Source organism: Pieris rapae, chromosome 16, assembly GCF_905147795.1.
Source record: "Pieris rapae chromosome 16, ilPieRapa1.1, whole genome shotgun sequence".
In the NCBI taxonomy this organism is placed as follows: Eukaryota; Metazoa; Arthropoda; class Insecta; order Lepidoptera; family Pieridae; genus Pieris; species Pieris rapae.
The window spans coordinates 2545993-2568158 of NC_059524.1; the positions used below are offsets into that span (position 1 = coordinate 2545993).

General features: G+C 31.7%; 3 protein-coding genes across 7 annotated transcripts in view; 1 reads left to right on the forward strand and 2 right to left on the reverse strand.

Annotated features, from left to right (window-relative positions):
- Positions 1–7135, reverse strand: part of LOC111003221 (transcription factor cwo) — a 37515-nt gene extending 30380 nt beyond the window's left edge. For both annotated transcript variants that reach the window (XM_022273624.2, XM_022273623.2), the window contains exon 1: positions 6832–7135. In XM_022273624.2, coding sequence (XP_022129316.2) covers positions 6832–6884 — 53 coding nt within the window. In that variant the 5' untranslated portion in view covers positions 6885–7135. The remainder of the gene's footprint in view (positions 1–6831) is intronic.
- A 4781-nt stretch (positions 7136–11916) lies between these two features.
- LOC111003212 (ADP-ribosylation factor-like protein 8) lies at positions 11917–14851 on the forward strand. The gene is made up of 5 exons (XM_022273614.2): positions 11917–12136; positions 12527–12607; positions 12690–12763; positions 12950–13111; positions 13340–14851. The coding sequence occupies exons 1-5, from the start codon at positions 12014–12016 to the stop codon at positions 13461–13463; spliced, it is 564 nt and encodes a 187-aa protein (XP_022129306.1). The 5' UTR covers positions 11917–12013; the 3' UTR covers positions 13464–14851.
- Positions 14852–15682: 831 nt separating this feature from the next.
- LOC111003142 lies at positions 15683–21851 on the reverse strand. Of its 4 annotated transcripts, none has more exons than XM_022273511.2 (7): positions 21670–21849; positions 21553–21590; positions 21262–21439; positions 20650–20838; positions 19287–19567; positions 18103–18262; positions 15683–17805 (listed from the first exon to the last, which is right to left on the reverse strand). In XM_022273511.2, the coding sequence occupies exons 3-7, from the start codon at positions 21433–21435 to the stop codon at positions 17194–17196; spliced, it is 1416 nt and encodes a 471-aa protein (XP_022129203.1). In that variant the 5' UTR covers positions 21436–21439; positions 21553–21590; positions 21670–21849; the 3' UTR covers positions 15683–17193. The 4 variants fall into 4 exon arrangements, with proteins under 4 accessions (XP_022129203.1, XP_022129212.1, XP_022129218.1 ...); XM_022273520.2 differs by having other exon boundaries at positions 21720–21846; XM_022273526.2 differs by lacking the exon at positions 21553–21590 and having other exon boundaries at positions 21646–21851.
- Positions 21852–22166: the final 315 nt, after the last annotated feature.

Below are 22166 nucleotides of genomic sequence, written 5' to 3' on the forward strand. Positions count from 1 at the left end.
ATTGGTTTGGAAATACTTCAGTCATACAACTTTTTAAGAAAACTTTATTTCATATTACGAAATTATATTTTTAATATATGAGAAACTTAAGAAAAAATTTTAATTACAATATTTATTCAAGGTATTATTAAGTATTATACATTACTAGCTACCCGCACGAGCTTCGTTTCTCCATAATGCCTAGTATGGCTATTAGTACACACCAACATGAAACATTTTGGTTAATGGTAGAGGGGTGACAATTAAGGGTTGTATGTATTTTTATATGTTGTATCATAAAAAAATTAAAACAAAAAAAATTCTTTAAAAATATAACAATAGTAATTTAAACAGTAGAGTTATAGTTGTTAATATGACTTTCACTAACCACTTTATTTTTAGATTTAAACTCGGATTAACTCAAGTTAATTAATTCAGTAAGCGACCTAAATGTGACATTTTCGCTTTAATAAAGCCTTGAATGCAACTTACGTATACATGTTTACTGTAATTACGGTAGATTTACTGTAATATTCCTAAAAGCTGTTTATGGGGCAAATATGTGAGGTACAGGCCCTTACAGATCTTGAATTCTTGCCGAGGTTGCCATCTCTAACCTAACCTCTGCGCCTGAGTGGTGGAAATTGTGTTGATAACACGACATTCAGAAATGATGATGTTGAGGTGTGAATAACTATGTGATTTCCTTGACACATAATTATTTTGGTGGGCTCTCGGGCTTAAATAAAATGTATTAAAAAGTAAAGTTCATCATTCCAAGCATCCAAAAGAAATAACTAGAAAAACTTCAAAACAGACTTTCTAAGATTAAACTTAAACAACCTAAATTAGTTATTTAAGAAGAGTTTCATTCATTTAAGATTTAGATTTTCTTTTATTTAGACAAATGTATTTATATGTCTACTGTAAATAAATAAACATTTTGCGTAATGTACAGTTTTCTACTGCTATTTCTTTGATAATAGCACGGCTCTAGAATGACAGGCACGTTTACAGCCTTGTGATAGCGTCATGTTTACACACGTGTTCAATTTAGGTTATTAGATGTATGACGTAAACTGTGCATCGTTGTGACTTTGACTCGTTTATTTTACCCATTTTCCATCAACGATGAGATTGAGACGAGACCAGATGCTAAGACTCCCGTATGTCAGAAAGTTATTAGATTTTGATACGGTTATAGCTGGCTTTTGGTTGAATATCGCCATTAGCGAGAACATTTAGTTGAAACTTTGGAGGGAGATTTTTGACTTAAAAGAAGCAACCACAACCAGCCTATCGTTTGTCTCTTTTTAATAAAAGGGGGGGGGGGCAAAATTACCGCAGTCCATAGATAACAATCTTAGTTGTTCGTGGTTGGTGGCTATACTGGTGGTTATACTGTGTGTGAAACCCGATGCTGCCAAAACAGCTGCCAATAAGAAAAGAGCGTACCAATTCTTAAAAGGCCGGCAACGCACTTGCTAGCACTCTGGCAATGTAAGTGTCTACGAGCGGCGGTATCACTTAACATCATTTAGGGCCTGTTTCACAATAAAGTGCCAAATAGCTATGCAACACATAAATTATTCGAAAGATAAAAGTTCCAAATAAGATACTTCGAATTTCATGACGTATAGCGCTATCTGACAGTCGTGAAACGCAAAAATACTATTTATTATACCAATAAGTAACAAATAGCTTATTTGGAACTTATCCGGACATTGTGAAACAGGCCCTTAATAATAATAATTTCGGTTTGGCCTAATACAGAAACACCTCAAATTGAAAATAGAACGTGTAAATGGCGCCAAAAACACGGGCACCGCGCACTAATTGATTAAATAATAATACGATTATTCAATTTGTCTACAATATATCTGTGGTCTATGCGACCTATCAAACTAATCTAAAACTAAATCAAAAAACTATCGTGTATCTTTAAAAAATAGATAAATGAGACAAAACTTTAACGAAACTTATACCTATCGTAAGTTCATTAATGACTTCTAAGCGGATGTTGAATACAGTAATAGTAATAACTTGATAAATCATAAACTCATATCGACCATAGATTCTATATTACGTGTAAGCCGTCTCGTCTTTAAGCGTGGCGGCGTGGGTGGACACGTGATTACGAGTCACGTTGCAACGCACGAGGCGTTGCGAAAACTTCAGCGGTGTGACGTAATCAGCCAATAACGCGGGAGCGCCATTGCATTGCGCATTAGGGGCGTAGAAATTTTCATGCGAATCTTTCGAAAGTCAAGGTTGAATCGGAATATTCGAGGCGTCCGAACAAAATTATATTCTTGGATTAATTGGAATACATTGGATTGTTTTTAAGAGATAAGTAGGTACAAATGTTTTGTGATGTTAAAACTAATAGATAATATAACGTAACTATTAGAAATAAGTACTCTTTGGTTGATTTTTGCAGACATACAATTTATACAACTTGTTCATTTTAGAAAGTAAAATATTCTCTTTCATGTTTTCTTTCACAATATGTTTTATATATATGTATATTTTAATTCCTATGTCTAGTTTTAAATATACTCACGGCCTTGCCATTGTCTTTGCGATGACTCATAAAATGTTGTTTATTAATTATATTTACTTAAAGTTAATTATAGATTGGCAGATAATCCACTAGTCAGGATTAGTATTCGAATGCACGTGTCAGACGAAATAATATTTGTACTCGTTCTATACCATAGTTCTGAATAGATTTGTACATATTTCGGCTTACTTTAGGCCTGGGATTACACAAAGGCGCGTAGTCGACAAATGAAATATTAACTATGTATTTGTATTTTTTTGTAATGTTTTGTTTTTAAACAACCTTAGCATTTAAAAGATTGTTTTACTATAGATAATCAATAAATATCCATTATATTTAAATATGTAGGTTTTCAGCTTGAACTTTTTATATTTTTAGTTTTTAAAACTTAATATGGAATTGAAATCAAATCTCGATAATTTTGATCGCATTAAATTAATTTCTTACTATGCACAAACATGTGTGTAAGGCACAAAAGGCTGCTCACCTACCTACTTACGATTTTTTTCTTCAATATAATATCTGTACAAAATTACAATAGTGACACTGATACAACTTAAACAATAAACCCACCAAAAATATAATTTAGTAAATAAGCGGACCCGACATTATATGGCTTATGTATACACGTCGCACAATAAAAAACGTCTAATTGTACACCTCTAGGATTCAATCAACTTGAAAATATACTTTCATCAAATACTCTCCAGCCATTGAGGTGTTTAGTAATAAACACGCACAGAAGATAATATATATTTATTTTAAATCATCGGTGTTTTTCCACGATTATCCAGTTTATATAGGTACTGTAATAAAGACCTTTGTAATGAATCACGTTTCGCTATAACACCCATTTTCGTAGAGAAACTCTGAAAATTGTTTGGAAATGGAAAAAACAATTATGTAGATATAAAAAAATCCAACATTCAATTATTTAAATAAAAAATAACAAAATAAAATTTTAAATCTTTTTTTGGCTCTAACACGGTTTGTTCATTAGCCAGCGTCAAGTATGGGATTTTTATAATTAGCTGTTTTAATTATTTACAGTTTATGCATAATAAAAACGAAGGATTTTAGATCTGTAATTATTTAAAATAGGGATATAAAGGAGAAAAAGAAAAAGAATATATCGTCACGTGCCTTTATCGTAATCAACAATAATTATTTATTAAAAATATTGAAAATGGTTGTATGTCAACATGCCTTACACGCTCGTGATATTCACAAACAGCAACACAAGGTCAGACATTTAATTACGCCTGTGCTAGATAAGTTGTTTATCCTTTAGAAAATAGGTCTCGTGACTTAGAAGGCGTAACTGTACTTGATCTTTGTATCAATAAATCAAGTAACAACACAATAACAACATAACAGAGACAAGTGCCACTGTCAAAGTTTGACAGATCATATTTTGATAATATCTTTGGTTAATTTCCGAAGCGAGTTAGATCAAAATAATGCTTGTTTATAAAAACTATATTTTATAGAATATACAAACAATTAAACATTAATAATTTACGAGATTAATAAGGCCGTGAAATTCTTGTAATTAATATAATCTGTAAATCAGAAATAATCATCCGATATCGATACCGATATATCGGCGATACTTTAGGTTTGCCGATATATTGGTATCGGCGATATTTTAATTGCCGATACAACGATACTTTTCAAATTTCGCGCTATAAAAAATCTAGTGCGTTGTAAACGAGACACGGACTGTTTAGTTTTAACTGCCATCGCGCGTAGTATTTTTTTGGATACCAAATAAAAGAAAATACAGAATTACAAAAATCTTATCAAAGTTAATTTTAATTATTAATCTTTTTCGTTATTTTAATTTAATGATTACTCATAATTCTGAATTATAATAACTGAACCTTATATCCTATTCGAAAATTGTGAGTGTTTATATTTTATATAAAAACATAAAAACTTTAACCCAACCTTGATAGTTGATATTATATTTTACCTTAATTTAATTTTCATTCAATAAGCGTTAGTATCGGTATCGTATCGGCAAAAAGGCGTATCAATACATCCCTAGTTAAAATATAACAATAATAATAATTACTAATTCATTAAAATATCCTTCATGTTTAAATATTATTAGCCCAGGGTCAGCGTTAGAAAGTCTAAATTTTATGGACTTCAATAAAGAAAACACGTGACTGTTAACACAAACAGCGAGTCGACGACCATTCAAGGTTAAACAGTATGTATTATATTCGTAGTATCCCGTTTAGGGTTCCATTATTTTATTAATATAATTCTACAATAATTTGTGCGGGATAAAAATTGAATAAAAAAATATATTAATTTTCCTGTATCCAGCCAAACTACAAAAATGCGGCCCTGCGCAATTTCAACCTCAAAATAAAACATTATTTTTTTCTTCGTTAATTTACCTTACATAATTAATCTATTTAAAACATTTTTCATCTGCATTTAAATAAAATTGATGAAGCTTTCAATTCATACAAATTATTGTATGAGTAAGAACATAATTGATCAATGACATAAGTCCACGATTAGAAAATATGCAGTGGCAATGTTTTACACTTAAAAATACGGTTGTCACGTTTTTAACCATGCTCTTTACATCTCTTTTACACGCGTAAATAATCGTGTATTTCCTCTCCCTTTCGCACTAGTGTTGAATACTTTATATCAGATTATAGGCCACGTCAATCGTAACAAAATATTCCATAACAATCGTTGATTTAAATTTCAAACAAATCTCCTAATTTAAGAGCCGAGCTGAAATTAGAGCTTAAATTAGAAGTCTTGTCTGTGGATTAATCGCCATTCATTGTGGGTCTACGTCAATGTCTTGACTCCCTGGTATGTGACGACCTCAGCTTTTTCCTTGATCTGGTAAATCAAATACTTCAAGGTTTTTTTGTCTTTCTTTTTTGGTTAGAGTCCATGTTTCTCTACCGTAGGGAGCAATGCGCCAGGCGTATGTTTTTAAAAGTTCGTTTTCGTGTTTTGCTATGTTGGCTTTAAACAAATACACAGCATAAACTAAATACACACTTAAAAGGCCCAAAATACATATATGACGCCTAATGAAGGCATAAATAAGTTTGAAGTAATTGTAAAATAATAAATAAAGTATACAAAAGAAAATGGAAGGGAAATGCAGCTATTCTTCGTATTATATTATATCCGGTCGATTTCATTTGAGTCAGGCGATACGTAAACGTGACACTGATGTGACTGTGTGCATAATGTCTATGTAAACAGAATTGTTTGTGAGCGTGGTCACATTTCGCGCGGCGTGTGGACTGTCAAGGCGCGAAAGGCGCGTGCAGCGCCCCCTGCCCCGCTTTTATTCAAGTCACGTGTTTCACTTCACGATGTCGGCTACTGGCTGCTATTTTTGCTTGGTACTTTCGCCACAGTCGCATGTTTCGATATTGCAACATAAAAACAAAAATCGTTACCAATTTTAAATATTTCTTCTTTCAAGGATGCCAAATTTATTTTAAAGTAATTTACTACTATAAAAAGAGCAAATACGTACCTACTTAAAACTTGAATGAATTGCACGTGTTGCAGTGCAATTGCAATGCAATTTAATCAACTACATAAATTTTACAATTATGAATGGCACTGGAAAATTCCACACGTTAAATGTCAATATCATGGCACATGAATATAGAAAGTAATATCGTAAAATGTGATCAAAATACTTTAAAAATAATAAAATAGAAGGTCAACCAAAATAGGTGTTATGCAATTTTTAAGATTTAGTCAGTTACGGATGTAAGTATGTAAATTATAAAACAAATACAATATCAGGCATCTTCTGGCAATAATTGCAAATAAAATAAAACAACTCTGAGTAAAAATAATCCCAATTGTAGAAATAAGCTGGTGCCAGATTATCTTTTTTTATTTAGATTAATTAATTATATTTTTGATTTAAAAGCTATTTAATGAGATTTAAAAAACATTACACTAGGTCAAGTAGTTCTCCAACTTAATACATTTTACTCCAACTTAAATTCGGAAACTGCACTTTATTTTGATTACCTAGATACCTGAGGTAAGTATTCCTAACAGATATGGGTTTCTCAAACAGTTTAATGTATATAGATACGTAATCAAAATTAAACTAAGTAAATAAATAAAGCTTATTTGTAGCATGTTATTAAATTTGTCCAGGCCAAAAGAAAAGAAAACAATGATCAAATCCACAATACGATGGTGTTTTTTTATAGAACTTATACTATAAGTACCAGATTATTAGCTAATTTCACAATCACTAAACAAATTACCTGTCATATTTGATGGTATGACCGTTCTCCTCCCAATAATGCCGGTTTTCCATAATAAAATCTTTTCACAACAACAAAATTATGTCACGATAAACACGAATCACACACACTCACTTAAAAATTATGTCACATTGTTTTTTGGTGTAGCACAGCACAACTCATATGTAATCGTGGCAATAAATTTTATTTAATTAATGTAAAAATTGTTTTTGTTTAAAAGTAATTTTCGATTAAGCACGGAACGTAACAAACGTGAATACCAGGGTACGCTCGACGCGGTTATGTTTTGCGACTCGCGACTGAGACAAGAATCGTCTTTGTAAGCACCGGCCGGCGTCATGTGACCGCACAGTATTGCACGAGTGAAGAAATGTGCAGGTTTTAGGCTAACGCCGTACAAGGTACCTACTAAAATATTAGAACAATTATTATTATTTTCTGGATTACACAATAAATATTATACAAGTAAATCTTGTATAATATTTATATATACTAATCGTTTTATTAACTTTCAGGTGTTCCTATGCTATTTTTTTCAAGTCGCCCTTAATACGGTTCATTTCCTGATTAGACTAAATTAGTTTGTTTAAATAGAATTAGAAACGTAATTCGTGAAAAATTTATAAAAATGTGAAAGCAAACCGGCTATTTTTATACATTTGTTATAGAACAGGAGATAGACAGGGAAGGGTCCTCTGATGTTATTAGAGATACCGCCGGATAAAACGAAATATTAGGTAGGACTTTTTTTTCATAAGTTCATATGAATTTCATATTTTGAGCTTAGTGATTAAATTATATTTAAATGTCAAACAGCATCATTAATTAGCTTAGCAAATTTGTATCTACGTATAATCGTTTTAGAAATTAGCGTTTTAGAAATTAAAAAAAAACGTTGGTCTTTGTCTTGCTGGTATTGCCTTTAAATACGCGGTGACAACTGTTTAATATAAGTCTATATCTGAACCGATGAGAAACAATCTAGCAACATGGTTGATTTAAGCGTACCTTCTGTTAAGGATTTATTAAATTTAGCTATTTTATAACTGGCCTGGTTAAATATCTAACAAAAAATTTACATTTCTAGGAACATTCATGGAACAAATGTGGTCCAGTGGCGATACAACTTTTTGGATCTGGGTCTTAGGTTTATGTAGCCGTTTCGTTATAAATATTTTATAGGCAAAACGGTGAATCTCGTGTCTGGCACAAGCTATCGACTTTTGGGTTTCCTCACGTTTTTCTTCACTGTGCAAACGAGTCTTCGATGGCCAGGGATCAAATCCCCGATCCACTAAATCCTAGGCCAGCACTGGTCTCCGTGAGAATTACCGTGCCATCATTAGACCTAAGAATCGCACGTATTATAGGTACCTAATATTCCGAAATCGGAATCTTTTACGAGCCACGCTCGCTTACACGTGCCGACGCGTGGAAAGGAATGGCTCTCATGAATCATGAATCAATGAACAAATCAAACATAGTTAACAAATATTATCGCAGTACTGTTTATTATTTATTTTTGCTGACTGGCTGTGTTTAAATATTAAGTAATAAATGTCGGACGACGGTAGGGACACCAATTTTGTAATTATTAATCGCGTTGAATCTGCGATTGCGACTTACTACTTATACTATAAGTTATATACGAATTAACTTACATGACACTAACTTACTTAAAAAGTTAAATTATTTTAACGGTATTAACAATTTTCACTGTATCGCAATACAGTGAGGTAATGCTGCCAGCTTTTAAGGTACCTAGTACTTAGTACCTACACTGCCACAGGGACCAATTATTTAGTTAAATTGATTATTACTTACATTAGTTATTCTATAAAATTGTGAATACTGTATATATATATATATATATATATTTTGATTATTATGTTTAGTTACATGAATAAATACGCATAAATTTTAAGCCAAATTTAACTATAATATTGCCCAAAGTTTGAAAAATTAATCGATGCTAAAATATTATTAAACAATCGAATAAGATTTATTTTTTGCGTTTTATACAAGTCAAGTTTGTTAGCACAGAATTATTTTTATAAAGCCATCACAAAAAACTGTGTTGGGCTTCTAATGAAAAAAATTAAAATAAAATAAAACAAAAAAAAGATAGTGTGTACTTATGTACACGCGTTAAAAGTTATACTTCTTTGGCGTATAGAAAAAAAATAACTGAAATGCAGTAGTGATTAACGATAAATATTAAAATAAATTAAAAAGATTTTATTTAAATAAATAAATTATTAGTAAATACTACATACACCGTCGTACCTATATGAATTTGATTTATTTAAAACATCAAAATAGTATTTGTTTATTGACACTGTTTAATTGTACTGTTACGAGACACGTTCTAAATATAAAAATAATAGAATTTACATTTTGAACATAGTTATCGATTTTCATGCCGCCAAGAACTAACTTTTGAATTCAGATGTCGGTGTGCGCGCGGCTCGTGAAAATTCACTCTCATCATTTTTCTCCATCGCGCCAACAGAAGTATAACTTAAAACAAAATAAAATAAAATGATAAAATACAATAAAATATATTATGCGAAATGAAACACAACCAATGAATTAAGTTTCGAATGCGATAATAACAGATAAACACCGATGATATAAAGTGCGAATTAAGTGAAGACAATTGATAAAATAAAAAAAATAAAATAAAATACGTTCATTTTGGAAATTTAACCCCAAAAAAGTTACTTGTAAGCGTTTGGTGGACTAGTGCCGGTATTGTTCATTGCAGTTTTCTGAAATCTGGCCAGACTATTACGGCTGATGTCTATTGTCAGTAATTGCAAACCATGATGGAAAACCTAGCGACTAAACAACCTAGGCTGGTGACTATCGCTCCACGCTACTGCTACTTCACCTCAACGCTAACCCACACACTGCACATCAGACGGCTACCAAATTAGAAGAGCTTCAATTGGAATGTCTAAGACATCCTCCGTACTCCGCGGACCTTGCTCCAACACATTACCATGTTTTTAGAATTTTGGACAACTTCTTGCAAGGGAAAAAATTTAACTCTGATGAGGCAGTCCAAAACGCCTTCACAGATTTTATTGATTCCCGTCCGACTGTTTTTTTAGTAAAGGGACCAATGAACTACCTATGAGATGGTAAGAGTGCATAGAAAACAATGGTTCATACATACTTTGATTAATTAAATATATTATATTTAAAAATATTCGACTTTTTGTTCCTCCCATACAAAACGCCAATTTCATATGTAAGGACCAGTATTTTTAAAAAACAGTATTTTTAAATTTCCGATATTGCATTACTTATCTGTTTTATTTTGTGTTAATTCAGAGTTTATTAACTTTATATGTTTAAAATTATATCGTCTTTAAATAAGTCGAGTTTATTTGTTATGGATCATAGTATCAAAGTTCAGTTGAAGAATTCAGTGTATCTACTCTTGCACAACCTAAGTACATGTTGTTTTATGTTTTATGTTGTTTTATGTTGTTGTATGTTTAATATATCTAATGTTAAATATTAAGTTATTTAATTGGGAATATCTGTTATGGCCTCTTAAAATAATAGCACAATGATTACTATCTTATGTAACATTATTTAGTAGGTAATTTAGTATAAACTGTATAAAAATAGGTGCAGTAGTTCTTGCATCTATTTTTCACTATCATACAGACAGACGCCGCAGCCGGGTAAATCATTACTTATTTTACTATAAGTAAATGAGTATAAATAGGAAATATGCTATATCAATAAGATTTAAAAAAAACATTTTGTTTATCCATAAATATTATTATTTTCTCCTGACTTATTCCTTTTATTAAACATTGTACTTGCTAATTTTTGTGGTATTTTTCATATTTATAACGGGTAAATAATAGTCATTTTTAAAATATTGTAATTACAGTATTCATTGCGGCGGATGATGCAATCAAGACAGATATGAATATAATATTTATTTACCTAATTCATTGGGGCTCTGGTACGCCCAATATTATAAATGAAGCGCATACTTGCTGGGAGAAATCATGAGACTGTACGTTCTGGAATTATAACCGCTGCCGGAAACATAATATAACCTTTATGCTGTGCGTTCGGCTCACAGTGTCCAGTATCAACAAGCTTGCATTCCTCGGTTACTCTCGCTGCTTAATGGGTTTCTCAACTCTCCACCGGAGAGCGAGCTGTTGCTATTAATAACACTTATGTAAGAAATTTAAAATATTTATTTATACCATTTATAAGAACACAAACATTTATTTTTAATGAAAATTAAATTAATTTCCTTCTTGGTTTACAAGATTGTATTCTGATGTAGAATTTGATGGTGTTTGTGTAGCTATATTATAGCTGTAGTATACCCGCTGAAGTCCAGAGGATTAGGTGTTGGTACTGGCTGCGCACATGAATGACAGACTATGACATAACAGAGTCCGTGGACGTCTGAGATTCATTTATGCGAGTAGATTTCTGTTTTAATAAAATGAAATGAGATTTGAAAAATGAAAAAAAAAAAAAAATTTAAATGCTTATCAGTCTCGTGCATTGATGATTTCTTTCGCTTTGGGTTTGAGGAATGATGAGCGAAATCAACATAAGTACTAAGAGGGCTAGGCTCGTCTACATTACTGCGCTCAGTAGATTGCTCGAACTCGGTAGGCACATCAGTTGTCGTATTCTCTCTTCCCTGCCTCGTGTGGAATCATCGGTTTTACATATGGTGTTAAAAAATGCATGTAATCATTCTGTGTGCGATGATTGATAACATTAGGTTTACGCTACTAATTATTAACTAAAATATATAAAGGTTCATAACACGAGTGACAAATTATTTTGTTATAAATATCCGTTCAAGTAGTTATATTATAAAGACCATCATTATATTGGATGTTATCGTACGAAGAAATGCGGTTAAACTTTATAACTCATCAGTTTCTCAACTTTTAACGAGTTCTAAGAAAGATTGTGGTAGGACGCTATTCATATACAGTACATACAGTATTTATGTGTATAGCATCTGTGGCCTGACGACATCAATTGTCATTTATCAATACGAATAGTCAGCTTTCAGTTGCCATTGCCGTCTGCCGATTGTCAATTGCCAACTTATTAGAAAAGTGGAAAAGGCGTTCAAATAATTTTTCTTTTTCGTAAAAGAAAATCAGTGACCCTCAAAATGTTAGCATTGATTAATCGCATCCTGGATTGGATAAAAAGCTTGTTTTGGAAGGAAGAAATGGAGCTAACTCTAGTTGGTTTACAATATTCAGGAAAAACAACTTTTGTGAACGTCATTGCCGTATGTATTATGATTAAACATTTTGTTTATAATTCCGTAGGGGTCGAGCTGTTTTCGAATAAAGTTCTCGTAAGAAATGTTTTTACATTACGAGTACACAGTCAATTATGGTTATGTCGAAATAATGTTGTTGCACTGCAATTGTAAATTCGTAGTTCATACTGCTATACAGAAAATTTAGTCTCTCTATCACTTTTTAATGTCACAAATGCCCATTAGAAGCTAATTGGAATGTTGGAGTTATTTTTAAATAAATTTTTCCTAGAAGATTTTCAGTACAAAATATGGAAATCTGGCATGATTTTATGCAGACAGATTTTCAAATGAAAACATTGGTGTAATAGTTGCCATTGACAAGATTATTTATTTAATTTTTTTGTGTCGTTTCAGTCAGGGCAATTTAGTGAAGATATGATACCTACAGTTGGCTTCAATATGCGCAAAATAACCAAAGGGAATGTTACTATTAAGGTATGTTTATTATTGTAGCATTTAAAAATAATCTTTTTATTTTAAGTGATTTACATTTCTAATGGACCTATTATTTCTACAGGTTTGGGACATTGGTGGGCAGCCCAGATTCCGCTCAATGTGGGAGAGATATTGTAGAGGAGTGAATGCTATAGTGTAAGTTATCATTTCCTAAGATTCTAGCATGAAATTTTAAAGTTTTACTTGAAATATTGTAGTGTTTTATTTACAATTAATATATATTTGACTTTGTTGTATCAAATTTCCATATATGTTTGTAGAACAAACAATAAACTAATATACACTTCATTGATTACTATTGATTTTTCATTAATCTTACAGTTACATGGTTGATGCTGCTGACCCAGACAAGATTGAAGCGTCACGTAATGAATTGCACAGTTTACTTGAGAAGCAACAACTGACTGGAATTCCAGTTTTGGTACTTGGTAACAAGCGTGATTTACCGCATGCTCTAGATGAACATGGCCTTATTGAACGCATGTGAGTTTTTTCTTTCCATGTTATAAGAATATATTGTAATCATAAGATTTTACATAAATATTGTCATCTGAAGCAAGCAAGAGTCATATCTAGCAAATGTATTCCTATATATATTAATAATATTATTTATTCTTGTAAATACGTTACCATGATATACTTTCATCACTTAGATCTATTAGGTAATTAGTACATACATCTCAATGCTATAATATTATCCATTCTTTTTAGGAATCTCTCTGCAATCCAAGATCGTGAAATCTGTTGTTACTCAATCTCTTGTAAGGAGAAGGACAATATTGACATAACCCTGCAATGGCTTATTGCACACAGTAAATCTGGCAGTGCGCGTTAAACGCATTATCAATTAACACAAGTCATCCGGAACACTTGAGGCGCAGGCCTGCACCGGCGCTATGCGCTTTACTCTAGCAGATAAATGTTGCACTTATTTGGCCTAAGCAGTGTTTATTATTTACCACTCTTGCCAAATATCTTCACTATACTCTTTAAGCTAGGAGAAATTTTGATCCTTATCTTAGTATTTAGGTTTCGTTGAAACCGAACTAGTCTAATAGCAAATTGTTGAATTAATGGCAACATTTGAATATAACTTCGCCTTGTGTCGAATGGAGACGACTTGTTGAATTGCTGATAGAGTTTTGCCAAAGCACTTATCGTTTGGAAGACATGCTATTGATTGTATTGTGGTCTGTTTGCTGCTAGCGCATTGATATGTGTTTTGGCAAATTGTTAATGTTTCATATCGAATTAGAACCAATTTGATTGCTGAGGGAAACGGTTTGCTGTTGTAGTTTCTGTATGCTTCATAGGGTTTATTTTTCCTGACCATTAGTCCATTTTTACGCAGTTAAAATTCAAGTGATCAATACAGAAATTTAGTAATATTACACATAATGTAATAGATTATGACAAAACAGACTCATGGCATATCATGTTGATGTGATAATTCGGTATGAAGTTGTTCGAATTCCTTTAGATATATTATAAACTTAGCTTGAGTCGGTGCACTCTCTATTATAACTTGTGTTTCATATTAAATTTAATTTTGATATCGAAGGCCCTGTATACTATAATTAAATGTGGCAACTTTTAAATTTATATATACTTTGTTACTCAAAATTGTTACCATTTATCGTAGCTGGGGAAAAATTGGTAATTTATTATTCAAGAATTAGTTACGATTATTTATTTTAATAATTATTTAAATATATAAAATCATATGAGTTTAATCTCAATCATTTATATTAATTTATCAAAAGCAGAAGGGTGCTTGTGTTGCATTTGTTTTTTTTTTATTTTGTTACAAAGTATGGCAATGACAGCTGACGATTTGACACGTGACTTTTTCATACAAATTCGTTTGATGTTACTCACGACTGTCGAAAAGTGATTTTGTCTCAAGCCCTAGCACCCTTCGCATAAACTATACGTAATGTAGAATAGTTTGCGTTTAGTTGAGCGCCCTCGTTCTTTATTTAAAAATACTAACGTATATCGTTCGAAAAGCTTTCTTAATAAACTTATAAAATTCCCTGGAACGCATGATAGCTGTCACAGCAGGTATCTATGTAAACGAATGTATAATAAAAATATTGTAGTCTATGCTAAGGGTTATACCTTTCTTTCTTCAACGAATTAAGATCTTTTAAATATAATTGATATAAATCTTAATCATTCCTATTAAGCACAAAGTAGCAAAAAATATTCCATTATATTTTATTTGAAATATATTTGAAAAGCTGCCACATTGAGTGTATGTAAAATTAGATTACTTAGTTTCTTCTATTATGTATAAATATTCTCATTGTTAGCTAAAATTAAGTTCAAATTTATAAAATATGATAATACATAGTGTGATACTTTTTTTTCTACAACATCAAAACATGTCTTTCATTTTCACTTTTTTATATTTTATTCGATTGCTGATAAAACACTCGTGTTATGTTTTTGTCAAAACCCTCCGGGAATCGCCATTGCCAAAGATATTCTTATATCTTTAAACGAGCAATTCTTGTATATATATATAATTGGAATCTCGGGATCGGCTCCAACGATTTTCATGAAATTTAGTATACGGGGGGTTTCGGGGGCGATAAATCGATCTAGCTAGGAATAAATGATAAAAAAATAACAAAAAGGTGGTGTTTGAGTAGTCCCAATTTAAACTGAAAAATGAATCTTCCTGACATCTATCGGCGAATAATTATACTATTTTTTTAAATTGCTTTAACGACACAACAACACTAAAGCTATTCCAGCATATATATTCTATATTGTTTATATTTCATCATTTTATTAGTATGTAATTCGTACTTATATATAATTTCCAAAAAACACAATTTATAAAAAAATAAAAATACCGACGGCCATCCAGGTACTTAATTTCTCAGTAATACACGATGCGGCCACCGGCATTTTATTATTACATAAATAATCTCCATAAATCAAAGTTAGGCATCTTCCCTGAACTTTTTAACGTACACATTAACGTTTGCTGCTAGGTTAATAATCTTACTATCACTCTTATTTTATTCATAAAGGAAACATCAATTCAATTTTTAAAGTCTTTATTCTCAAAATTCGCTTTAGAAAAATCAAGTCGCGAAATGGCATTACATTTTATGTTGGCAGTGGTAAATTATTTTCTACCTTTTCCTATTTTTAGAATGTTGACTGAAACATGCATATGGGTTGGTAAGAAAAAAATAACTATTGCAAGTTATTTGATTTTTTTCGCTTCAGGTTTTTGATGATAGCCTCTTTTCTGTTTCATAAAAAGTTATAAGTTGGCTAATTCTGTATTTCGAGTAAGTTATTTATTTATATAATTATTGTAAAAGGAACTTTATTATCTTATAAAAATCATAATATTATAAATCTTAATGCCTACCAATACTATAACTGTCATACGATTTTAACTACAAACATTTATGAATGTAATTCACACGTAAATAATATCTAAAATACATTTTAATTTATGTTTCAAAATTTAATAATGGAATCCCAATATATACTCATTGAATAATATTACAATCATATCTATTAAACACTTATTAATCATTTATATGTATATCATTTAATCAGTTATAATCATATTTTTTCATAATTTTTATTATAAGGCCCTTTATCTTACTTTTTTATTTCTAACTTATTACTAATTTAATTCTAAGATCAAAACATTTGCTTTCTATCCTTGTACTCCTTACAATATACTTATCACACAAACTTACACTTTGACGAAGCTTAGACATTGTCATAGAGTAGGAATATAGCAATACTAAAGTTTTTTTTTTTATAGAACCGGGGGCATTAGTTGTTATCTGGTTGGCGCTTTTAGACAAGACTTGCTTAACCAAGGAACACGTGGTCTTAGGATCGTCCTGATTTGTCGGTCTGGAATACCCGACGTTTGTGTCCACTAACTATCACCTATTGGACCCCGATGTGATAATAGGCATAAATAGGAATGGGCTGTGATCACCCCAAGATTTCTACGACGAAGATAAAAGAGAGATAACCCTAGATTAGCCAATAAGCGCTAGAATCGATTTCACACTAGAAAACGTTCCGAGCGTTTATGGAACCCGAAGGGTGTGGCAGTGAGAAAGTTTGTATTAAGAGCTACCCGAAGACTGACATGGAAGAATCATATAGGAGTCAGGTATCCTGTTCTTCCTACATAGGAGAAGTGATATGTGATACATCTGTTCTGGCTGAAAATAGTAACTGGAATCTGATGGTAGCCCCGCGATTACGTTTAAAATGGTATTTAACGATTCAAACGAAGACGGAATATGTGTTGCAAGAGGAATTGTTAACGCAGAAGTTGAAAGCAGAGCAAAAGCAAGTTTTACAATGGTTTGCTATATCTCCAATTGATAGTTGTACCAAAAATGTAGAGAACCGAGGTCTCAATAAAAGTTTTTATAAGCTGAAAGGTGAAAAAGTGCGTGGAGTACTCTGAACAAGTGTTACTGAGAAGTTGAATGGTTGAAACCCATCAGGTGTGAAACTGAAATTTATGTAAACCCCAAGAATCAGTGTTGCATTTTTGAAAGGTTTTATTCAAAAACCAATAAGTCTTGAGTATTGTTATAGCACACTCCAGAAAAAATTTCTGCTTGCCCATTCTTTAATTCCAAAGCTTTAATCCTCATCTCCTGTTCATTGACCCTTTTAGTTAAAAGAGCAACTTTATCCATTAGGTTTTCAATAACATTGTTCATATCTTTGGAGTTATCACTTTTCTTTGATTGACTGGATGGAGAGTCAGTGCTATCAATGGAAAGTTTGACTGGAATCACTTGTAACCTGAGATAAAACTCGGATTTCTTAAACGTTTCCAATTCCTCAGATGTTAGTAGATATTCTGGCACTTTGTCAAGATCATTAGCGTTAATGGTTTTAAGTACCTCGTTGAGTTTGTCGGCGTACACCTTCAGAATTGTCGGTTTGATTGCCCCAATGAGATTATTTTTCTCGTTCCAGAAGTAAGGGATACATTTATTATCGACTGCTTTATAAAACTCATCTATCATGTCCTTAAAAATGAGACCAATATTATTCTCCCAATATTTGTCGTCGTTTATTTTCTGGATTTTCCATAGAAACAAGGTTTTGATGTAATAACTGGCGATATACTTTAGGCCAAGGACGTCGCGAAGTTTTTTTACCTGAGAAAAAAATTGGCTCAGTAACTAGTTCACAATGAATTGGTTGGATAAAGCAAAAATTTAGATTATACATTTTAATTAGTAATATTGATTTTAATATAGATAATATTTATAAGCAGATTACGAATGTCCTTCAGAATTTTTATATACGAAAAATGTCCAAAGCCAAAATGTAGTTCGTTTTTTTTTGTTTATTAAACTTCCAGACAGCGCCGGGAGACCACTCAGTAGTTGAAGACTGTGAATTTTTAATAGAAAAATACGAGCATCAGGTGTGCCCATAAAATAAAAACCCACCAATCTTATGACAACTTTCAACTGCTTCAAATTTTTCATAACTTTCCTCTCTTGCTCCTGAAACGAGAGCCGCCAACATTGGTTTTGCTCTTTAGCATCCAAAGCTTTGTTTGGCTTTGGTACCACTAACCAATCTTTAGCTTTATCGTCATCTATATTCCTGAAATATTATAAACCATTAATTTCCATTTCAAATCTCAGAATAGGGCTCAGAACCTTATTCTGAGGTTCATAGATTTGAAATTTGCAAATAAACTCTTTTGGGGAAGAAAAAAGTTTTTATCAATTTGACGATGTATGGCATGTTACTGTAAGCATATTTGCTTTTGTACCAAATACAAATTTGAGAAAACAAGAGAAAAATACTGAATAGGTACTATAAAATTGCTTTACTAATCTCGCGAATTACCGGAACGATTTTTTACCGATTACAAAAATTTTAAAACTTCTATCTGCAAATTAAATCTAAATGATTCTCTTCTTTCATCTTTCTTTTACAGCTCACTTAAGCAAGTTCACAACGGTATAAAGAGATTGGTTCGAGAAAGAATGCACAAGATATGACCACTTTGTGGTAAGTCAGGCATTGCTGAATCGTATGATCCTCAAAGCCGTAAGAGGAGTAGAAGTTAGTTTGGAGCCATCGTTTAGATTAGCTGGAAGTTCGGACCTTAATCCAATTGAGCATATCTAGGATGTTGTGAGTAAAACAAAAAAGTAATTACAGCAGAATGGGAACGTATTCCTCAAACCGTTTTTAAAAACTGCGTGGAAACCATGCACAGGATTCAAGCAGTCATTTTATGTGTGGCGGTATCACTTAAAATCAGGTGAGCCACCTATTTATTACATTAAAAAAGCTAAAAATTAAACATAAAATAAAACATTATCCGACTTTTAGGGTATAAGGCATACCGGTTTCCTCACGATGTTATCCTTAACCGTACCTAGAACGACCTCATGTGTTACGGAATTATTTAAGTTAGGTACGGGGAATATGAAAAAACACTGTTTCAGTTAACTGAGGCTCACGATACAATTTCATCGGTAAGAAAAATTTAAACTCTATTTAGTGTGCGTAAGTTTATGAAAAATTTCAGGTAAAAGTTACATAATTCCTTAGTGCCATTAGACACATTTTGTGCTACAGTTATACTACGGTTTCACACATTTCACCAACATACCTGTAACCCTTGGGCCAACGCGGAAGCATAAATCGTATGACAGGTACTAAATCCACATCAAGATAGAAAGATTCAGTTTTGTTTTCAATATTCAATGTATACGCGGGTCCGGATGATTTATATTTTAAGTCATACTTCACACCATTAACTGTGACCTCATTGTTCATAGCGTTAAGGGCCTTCTGTATTATACTGTGCAACCACTGACGAAATTTGTTTTGGAGAAGATATTTATCACTGTCACGCCAATCTCTTGTCACTTTGTGACAGTTTTCCCAATCCTAAAAAAACTAAATACGCTCAAAAAACGTATCTACTAAAAAAAATCTACAATTGACATATTCGACCGGTGCATACCGTTCGTTCGACCTAATCACAAAAATTTTCCGTTTGCTATCTACTGTTACATCTCTGGAAGGTGAGAGTTTAAAAATTACCAACACGAGATTAAATGTTTGTCTTGAGTTATCATCATTTATTTTTGAGTGTGTCGTAATTTCTCTTTTTTATCTCGTAACAGCATAATCTCTAAACTCCCAACAGCGACAGCGACTGATCCTGAGTTCCATATTCATTTTTCCGCGCCCAATATTCTGCTACGCTGAAGATATTGAAAGAGGTATATATAATTTCTAATAGAAATTACAGAGTACCACTGCATCTACATAGACAATTTTAAAGTCTGTTAACGACTCAACTAAATATAAATGTAATATTTAAAACTGTTACTGTTTCACAGAGATTGCGACTGACTCCTAAAAAAATATATTATATTCCTACGACATTCAATTGTAGGGTTTAAGCCAGCTGAGAGGAGCTAAGAAGACCATTATTATATATAGGATTAAATTGTACTTCAAAGCTGCACAATGCCAAATGTCTCAAATATTCTACATATTATAATAAACCTAATCCTTGATAACAGAATTTCATTTTTTAATGCAAATTCCTTATCATTTTTTAATTGAAATATAAATTAACTGATATTTTGATAACATCAAGTAGGTTTATTATTAACCAAGATCTATATAATTACTCTCTTGCAAACACTAACCCTCCATTTCTTACAAAATCAATTGCTCTAATGATATCTTTTTAACTAATCCATTTCTATTCAAACACGCCAGAAATAGAGAGCTTGTCCCATGCAAAAGTTCAGTAGTCTGTGCAGAAACAAACCTTTTTTGTTGTTTTTTTCCATTGAAACTTTATTTGAATAACTTAAAGTATAACTATTGTGATAAGTAAAATAAAACAACACAGGAAATAAGAATTATCTCAGTTTCTTTACACAACATTCTAGTTCTCTTTCTGCACAGACTATACTGAAAAAATTTGAATTATTATGGAAATATAAATACACCTTCTGCTTATCAAGATTATCAAATGGTCTGCTTATTTTCATTTTGACAAATCCAGGCTGAGCATTCTCCAATATAATCCCATCCTCTCCATCATCATAATTTATTGGTAGTCGTATAACTATGTTCATGTCAAATTCATCTAATTTAGTCACTTTGATACCATCATACACACTCCCGGCATAGAGTACCTTGTATATTAAAAAGCTTTATGCAAATTATTTAATCAATACATGAGATATATTTATATTTATAGATAATATTCTTTTGTTTATGCCAAAAAATTGAATCCAAGAATCTTTAATGAGACTCTGTGGCTATTTATATAAGGACTATTTTAACAATACAATATAATTTATATTACACAGAAACACTATTCAGTATGTCAGTATAATTGCAAATTACATTACTAAACCAAATCCTAACTTTGTTATAGTATTTTGTTTCATAAGCAAATGTAGTACAATATAGTCTGAATTTAGTCTTTTTTAATATTATTAATCTATTTTTCATATTTCATAAGTATTGTACTCATAAAGATTTAATTAATATGTATTACTTGTACATACAAGCAGGCATGCATTCATAAAATTATATAAAGCAATTGAACATACCTGTTTAGCATATTTACTAAAGTAATTACATTGCTCTTCCATCTTTTGTTTCACCTGTTCAAAGACACTGTTAAATACTTCTTGTGATTTTTTGAGATCCTTGTCTTTTAAGGAAATGAATTCCTTAAAAATTTCTCCAAGATACATATCTATATGTTTCCTTTTACCTGACATATTCCTGAAATAGAGAACGTATTGTATTAGTTAGATAATAATGGACTAACTACACTGTAAAAATATAAAGTTATAAACAAATATTTCATGGATGTATAATACAATAATAGTAGTTACCTAAGATTCCTGTTTTAGTGATCCCTCGATGATATTAGCTTAAATAAAAAGTATTTTTCAGTTTATAGTCGCGAGTTGTCAACAAAAACAGACCGTATTTCAAATAATTGTAATCACAAGTATCACTGCCGGCACCGACTCGGGTCGAAACTTGAAAGTTAAGTGACCTGTGGAGTGTGGGTTGCGACGCTTGACGATAATAATATCAATGTCCAGTGATGACTGTTCAGTGAAGTATTGAAGTTTATTGTTTCAGTTTTCACTGAATCAAAGACAAAAGTCATCACAGGAGAATGTTAATGGGCATCGGTAACGCCGACGAATAAGGGACAAGTAAAATAATGTACGTGTTAATTTACTCTTTTTTGATTGGTTCCTAATTGCCCAATGAGATGACTTATAGCTATAGTCCTTGTCTGGGAAAGCACAACCTTAAGAATGTCGATACTCAATAATATCAAATTGACTTCTTGTTTTTTGTTACTAATACGGCTTCGTTTCTTAGAACGCTTACAAGTATCATTCGTAAAAATTCAATAAGGTTTTTCTTTCACCATTGCTAAACGAATGATAATGTATCTATTGGATAAGGATAAATATTATAATTATAAAAA